Consider the following 6,877-nt stretch of genomic DNA (forward strand, 5'->3'; position numbering starts at 1 on the left):
GAGGAACGGCGCAGTGTCGTCGAGCACTTAGAAGGCGTCGTGCAGGTGGGTGTATGACAAGAGACAAAGTGACGCTAGCTTTACTTTGCGAAAGTTATCCAGCGCTAAATTTTGCAACAAACGCGCAGAAAGACGTGATAGGATGGACGCTGTCGTCTTTCTGGGTGTTAGTTGCAAAATTTAGTGCTAGATAACTTTAATGAAGCAAAATACGCATCACCAACTAGCCCCGCGACGTGTCTTGTAATATGATGCGATGAACGACTACATCTAATGATCCTTGCAATAATTATTTAAGCAGTATCCATGAGTCATTTCAAGGAGAACACGTGCACTGGAAATAACATGATAGCTGTGCATAATATTTGATGTTGCTGAAGGGATAAAAACTAAAGAAAGTAATCTCGAATTCCCTTTCAAGTAAATTGAATATCAAATATGTAAATTTAATGTCGTTACGCCAGAATATGGCGAAACATTTACGTTGACTAACCATGCATGGTTAGACACAATATTAATGAGAACAGACAATAATGCCAAGGAGAGTAGAGGGCATGTTATTTGTTGTAATTAAGATAGAGATGTCAAGAAAGTAAAGTGGACGAAAAGATAGCTTGCCGCCTAACTGCCGCAATAACTTGCCGCCATAACTGGTTCATATTTGCAGCTTTGTACGCTCCTCGCGCTCTATTCTTTAAGCGCCCTTGAGATTCTGTGCTGCGCCCTATTATATCAGGTGCTTTCAAGACTATCAGGTGCTTTCAGATCTCTTCAGCATTCTCTTTACGTGCCCATTGCTTCGGCGGCAGGTATGCGATGAGAAAGCGATAGAAATATGCTGCTTTACGGGGTCATTGTCACAAGCATGGTCACCGACGTGGCACACATCAAGATGCGTGACTTTACTAATCTCGCTCAATTGTAGTCGCAAAGCGTTCCGTTTCTCAACTTTTTTTATTTAAGCTGTCCTTCGAGCGGAAGGGGTGCGCTCGCCCGCACCGTTTCCTTTCAACCCACAGCATGCCATGACTGGGACGCAATAAGATCCTATGTCCCTCCGCGATATTCTCACGGGGACGGCGACTTCGAGTTTGCACCGCCTCCCATAATACCGATCGCCATAAAGTAACGCTGTGCGGCGCGAAGCATTACGAGTACAAAGTGTGTGTTATTTCAAGCACGCCGCAATGTTTCTCCATCGCAGGTGGCTGTGCACAAAACAAATGCCATGCTCATGGCTCGACTCGAAGATCAAGAGCGTAGCCGTGGAGAAGCTCAGCAACGTGAAGACAGTCGTGTGGCCCTCGGAGAAGTTTCTCACACCGAGTCGGCTCGAGGAAGTATACAAACATTTCCCCGACAACGCTTCGTCATTTACCGAGTTCTGGATCGAGACGCGTCGCAGTCAGCGTCTGCTGTTTGGCACTGATGCGGCCACCGAGGAGCTGCTACTCGGTCACAACAATCATTTGCCGTACGTGGAGTACGTGGAGGTTCTCAACCGCCTCTCCCTCTCCATCGGAGCACTGGCACCACCACTTTACTATTCGGACGGCACCAAGGCTATGCTGTACGGCGGCGTCCTGTACCTGTATGCTCGGGCACTCATCGGTGCCATTGAAAACGAGGGAGTCAAGGTAGGGGAGCAAAAGGGTGATAGGTAATGAGACCAACGAATCCGTAGGAAAAGTTGTTAACAACGCTAATTAAGCAAGCGGAATGCTCGAACATCTCATGAACAACCTCGGTAGGTCCGCATTGAGGTCTTCAGTAAAGGAAGACTTTCTCTATTCTGTCACAGAACTCCAATAGCAACAACTCGTTGATTTGGGCGAGTTCGTTCATTTCGTTCAATGCGTTTTCCTTTATTCAGCAGATTTTTACAAATGCAATAGACTTTACAATTTCTCGTCGTTTCCATTCGAATGCCCTCGCTATTCTTCCTCCCAGTCAGTGAAGGCGTTAGGAAGGAAGCCGTTTTAGCTGACACGCTTATCAACACCGTTCTTAGGCTCGTTGGCTGGTGGGACCGTTGCCAGTGGAGCACCCGTTTCTTAGCGCGTTTCCCAAAGACGCACTGTGCACCTCCGCGAGCACGACGGTGTCCGATTGAGACAAGTAGGAGCACTTGACTATCGACCGCTGCGCTTGCTGTGCGTGAGGACTACTTTCGAAGCGCAGGCTGTCGGATGTGCTTGGATTCGCTGAGAAATGTGTAGGTTGTATCGAAGGAGAAAGCGTCGTGTCATAACAATGTATGTGCGCTGGCATGACGCTTCCTTCTTACGGCCTCATGCGTTGACGGTGGGATGCTTGTGCGAGCCGTCACATGACGTAGCTCATGTGAACCATTATGGTCCAGCTGCTGTAAAGGCCGCGGAGCGGCATCGCTAAGCACAAAAGCATGAGCGCATGGTTTGAGCTGCGGGTGAACATGGACGGCTCGCGTGACTGGGCCCCGTTGCATGGCCCGGGCTCGGCTCATCACATCAACTAGCCGAAGCAGGTGACAACCGCAATCCGCCTTCCCTGAGCATTGCAGCTTTGGCATCTAAAGCTGCCTACACAAAAGGGAAGCAGCAGATGATCGAAAACGCCAGAGCAGGCGGCATTTTTCGCCACTGTTGTTCAAGGTGTTAACAATTTGTTCTGCCGCAGACACCGCCGTCTACGCCATTTCTACCTACTCTTCGTTAGCAAATTAGGTGAATTCACGCCACTTTGTCCTCATTCTGAGCTTTTTACTTCGTAACGAAATTTATTTATACATGCAGAGTATAGAGAAGAACTACTTTTCACCTTTTTCAAGCTCTATCTTTCAGGAGATGCACCAGAAGGCGCTACATATGCGTACACACCGTTTGTGTGTAGCGACGGTGGTGGATTTGTTCGGCTGTGCCAGAGCGCGATATGTTGGGACTCGCCAGCACACTGCTTCTGCAGCTCTAGCTAATTCCAGTCTCCTTGGCATTACTCATCCAACTGCGTGCTAGCGCGGTGGGCTTTCTCGCGCGCTGTGGACCGATAGTGGCCGCTGTAGCATTATTGAATGTATGCAGAGGGACAAGGCCACCTTTCCTTAAACACTGTCTGTTATAAGCTCCTCATGAAGGCGTCCTTGAAAAGGATGTGCGCTTTGATCTCAACACGGAGACATTGTAATTCCACAGAACAGATGAATTCACCGTACTAGTGAACAAACACTACAGACTACACAGTACGACATGGGACAACAGCTAGGCTTCAAATAGTTTATCTAGGCAAATAAACACCATTTGAGGGGACGGCAAAGATAGGAGGCGTTAAATTTTTCTGACATTTTTCAGGGACTTGGCACCTACCTGTGCGCAATCAAATGTATGTGTCGCTTTCGTAGATTAAAGTTCACTTGAAGTCCAGCGATTGTCCTTTTTCGTTCTGTGCAGTGTGTTGTGTGTGATCGCTACTATTATGAATTGATTAACTGTAGTTTTGGCTTCCTTGCATTTATTTCGCTTGCCCATAGGAATATCTCTGCCTTGGCGTAGTTTCTAATAAACATGGAATTGTGCTCTGCTTCTGAATTTTGGCCTGCGAAAGCAATACTGCGTCTCATATTCACATGCAAACATACATGCTTGAAAGCTTGGTTGTGTCGTTGAACAGCCGCACTTTGTAGTGTATATATAACACTATAAGCATTGCCCGCAGGTGAACTCCGAAGGCGATACAGTGACGTCATGGGCGAGTGACAAGGTGCTGGAGACTTTCGAGCAGCGAATTCTGGGCTGTCTGCCTGGAAATGCCAGCATCTTTCCCGAGGTCCCAGCAATTGAAGTGGCCTACGAATCTTTCAAGCGGCACCAGGAAGACAACGATACCCAACTATCAGAGGTGGGTAGAGATTCGGAAGTCGCATTCTTCGTCTTATACATGTCTCTATTTTTAATACTCTCAAGGAATACAGATGACGCAGATCAACACTGAGAAATAAATCTTGTAGCTATACGAAGGTATCTGCCTTTCCTTACATAACCCGCAATTTTAAATTGTCCCCAGCATTGAAGGAATGAAGTTCATCTAGTGTGAGAACAAGCGGTGCTGTGATTGGTCAAACAAGAACCTACGACTTCCGGTTAGTCTGCAAGCAGCTCCCAGCGCTCCTTGCTGTTCTTCGTCGTGTTGCCCGCGTGTGCACACTTGCGAATCGGCAACTGCGGTCCGTGACGCAAGTACCAACACAGTCGTGCCTAGTGGTCTGATAATGCAATAAGGTCGAAGTCTGGGTCAGTTGGTACATGACGCTGAGGCAAAAACCAGTCAAAAAGACGCCGGACAAGGGGAAGAAGTGACACACACAAGGACTGGACTAGCAACTGTGCTTTATTAGCTGACAGCACCTCCCAGAAGAACCACGGCGCATGCGGTAATCACGTAAACCCATGAAGTAAAAACCCAAACAAGAAAAAGCAGAAATTGGCCTACATAACGGCCAAGAATCTACCGCCAGAGTGACAGGAACTCGCATTCCTTCTGCAGTAATGAAATAGATGTACTGCTTACACAATCATCGCGGTGCGTGTTTATATGATAAGCCTCAAGGATTTCGCGATGATTGTGTAAGCAGTACATCTATTTCATTACTGCAGAAGGAATGCGAGTTCCTGTCACTCTGGCGGTAGATTCTTGGCCGTTATGTAGGCCAATTTCTGCTTTTGCTTTTTCTTGTTTTGGGTTTTTACTTCATGGGTTTACGTGATTAGCGCATGCGCCGTGGTTCTTCTGGGAGGTGCTGTCAGCTAATAAAGCACAGTTGCTAGTCCAGTCCTTGTGTGTGTCACTTCTTCCCCTTGTCCGGCGTCTTTTTGACTGGTTTTTGCCTCTGGTCTGATAAGCTGCGCGAACGGAATCAACAACAGCGGGTACCCGAGAAGCACGCAGTTGACGGAGTCGCGGTAACCGGAAGTGGACACTGTTTCGAAGAGCGCGTCCGCGATGACTTATGTCACGTGAGGTTGGTAGGGGCACTAGGCGAGAAGGGCAAAGCGGCTTCGGGAGAGGAAACCAGCCGACGAACCGAGGGTAGCAAAGGAAAGAGCGAAAGGAGCGATCGACTCGTTTCGAACGTAAAAAGGGTGTAATTTCGCTATTACGGCACTGTTTCGAAAAAGTCTCACGGCTACGTGTTCGCTGTAGACTCGTGCACTTAACGCCACACTTAAGTTTCGACCTCTGGGTGGTTTAGGGGCCCTTTAAGAACAAGAGTGCAGTCTGTTTGCGTATTGCCAAGGCAGCAATGATGGATAAACAATGAAACTGCGATTTATGCCGGCTCAAACACACCTGTAGAATGTCAACATTGCTCCTGCTGCCATAGGCGTGCGCAGGGGGGGGGGGGGGGGGCAAGGGGGCGAGAAGGGGGGCGAAATGTCAGCCCTATACATTGTAGGGGGGGGGCGAGAAGAGGGGCGCAAAGGCAGCCGCATACATTGACATAATAGGGAGGGGGGCGCTGCGACGAACCTTCGCCCCCCCTGAAGGGGAACCCTACGCACGCTTATGCCTGCTGCCAATATTTAGGAAGCCATTACAATAAAAAACACCTGCCACGTTGTTTCGCAGGAGTTAACCGAGGAGAAGGTCTTCTTTATTACTGCCTGCCTCTCAACTTGCGCCAAGACGCCCGCTGACAACCTCTACGGTGGGGACTGTAACAAGGCGATGATGAACTTCGCTCCGTTTGCACAAGCCTTCGGTTGTCCAGTGGGCTCAAAGATGAACCCGCCTACCAAATGCTCATTTTACGATTGAAATTGCGATACTCTCACTTAAGACATAAATCTGACGGCGCGATTTTCTTACCACGACGCTGACACTTATTTTGTTCAAACTTCGTCCGTGGCGAACGACGTGCTCGACATTTTAGTGGTTTCAACTTTTGTAGACTGCCTTGTTTATTCTTTGTATGTACTGCTCGTTTGCTTTTCCTGTATTGATTAACTTTTTGTTTCGCCCTTGACGATGTCGAAGTAGAGGTTCTAAACAGTTGTGATGCTATTCCCAATGTAACGTTTTTTTTAATGCAGGGCTCACGGGTTTCGCTTTTGGTAATGTGCTTTCGCATGTCACTTTTCAAGTTATCTGCACCGTTGTCAAGAATAATTTTGTTCTTCTTTGTACAAACCACCGAGCGAGCCAGTGGCGGAAATTGCATTGCTATAGAGGATGTAATGAGTATAAAGCAAACGATTGCAGACATTGTAAGACGAAACAGCACTAGTGCAAAATCATTGAGCATTTATCGAAAATTTGTATGGGGAAATAGAGCGAAGCGGGTAATGCGCTCAAGTGCGGAGCAAGTCGGACCACTTGCAACTTGCTCAAATCGAGTTAAATGAGCATATTCCATGGCTTCGTCTGATAAAAGTGAAAATCGCTGGGTGCCATTTGAGCATGCACATGGATACCGGTGCAGCGGAATCTATTATGAACAAGAAGATGTAGGCTCGACAGCCAGAGAAAGGAAGCCTGACGAAGTGCTTCGGCGGCGCTTCACTTGAGACGAAAGCGAGACATATTCGCGCCGAATAAGCAGTCGAAGCAAATGCCCGAGTACGGTTTTCTCTCCCGTAAATGACCTATCTCCACTAGCGGGTAACTTCCTTGAGCATTGCAAATTCAGCTGATATTACTGGTAAAAGTGCTGCTGCGGAAGTATTCGTGACATTTTCAGAGCGCAAGTGGGCTTGATAGATATGAAGGAAAAAACATCGTTGATCCCTCCGTCATAGGAATCGGAGTAACCGGAAAGTAAAGCGTGCCCTTACAGAAGTAACTGAATGTTTACTGTACATTGATATAAGAGAGTTTGTGCAATGTATATTGATGTCTGGCAGCT

General features: G+C 47.8%; 1 protein-coding gene across 1 annotated transcript; it reads left to right on the top strand.

Moving 5' to 3' along the window:
* On the top strand, nucleotides 1–6,346 carry LOC119375595 (neprilysin-1; the record flags this gene model as incomplete). Its single annotated transcript, XM_037645812.1, is given in 4 exon segments — nucleotides 1–45; nucleotides 1,205–1,637; nucleotides 3,691–3,873; nucleotides 5,602–6,346. Coding segments are annotated over 3 exon segments (786 nt in total). The 3' UTR covers nucleotides 5,791–6,346.
* Between the last annotated feature and the right edge of the window lie 531 nt (nucleotides 6,347–6,877).

Source organism: Rhipicephalus sanguineus, chromosome 11, assembly GCF_013339695.2.
Source record: "Rhipicephalus sanguineus isolate Rsan-2018 chromosome 11, BIME_Rsan_1.4, whole genome shotgun sequence".
Taxonomy (NCBI): Eukaryota; Metazoa; Arthropoda; class Arachnida; order Ixodida; family Ixodidae; genus Rhipicephalus; species Rhipicephalus sanguineus.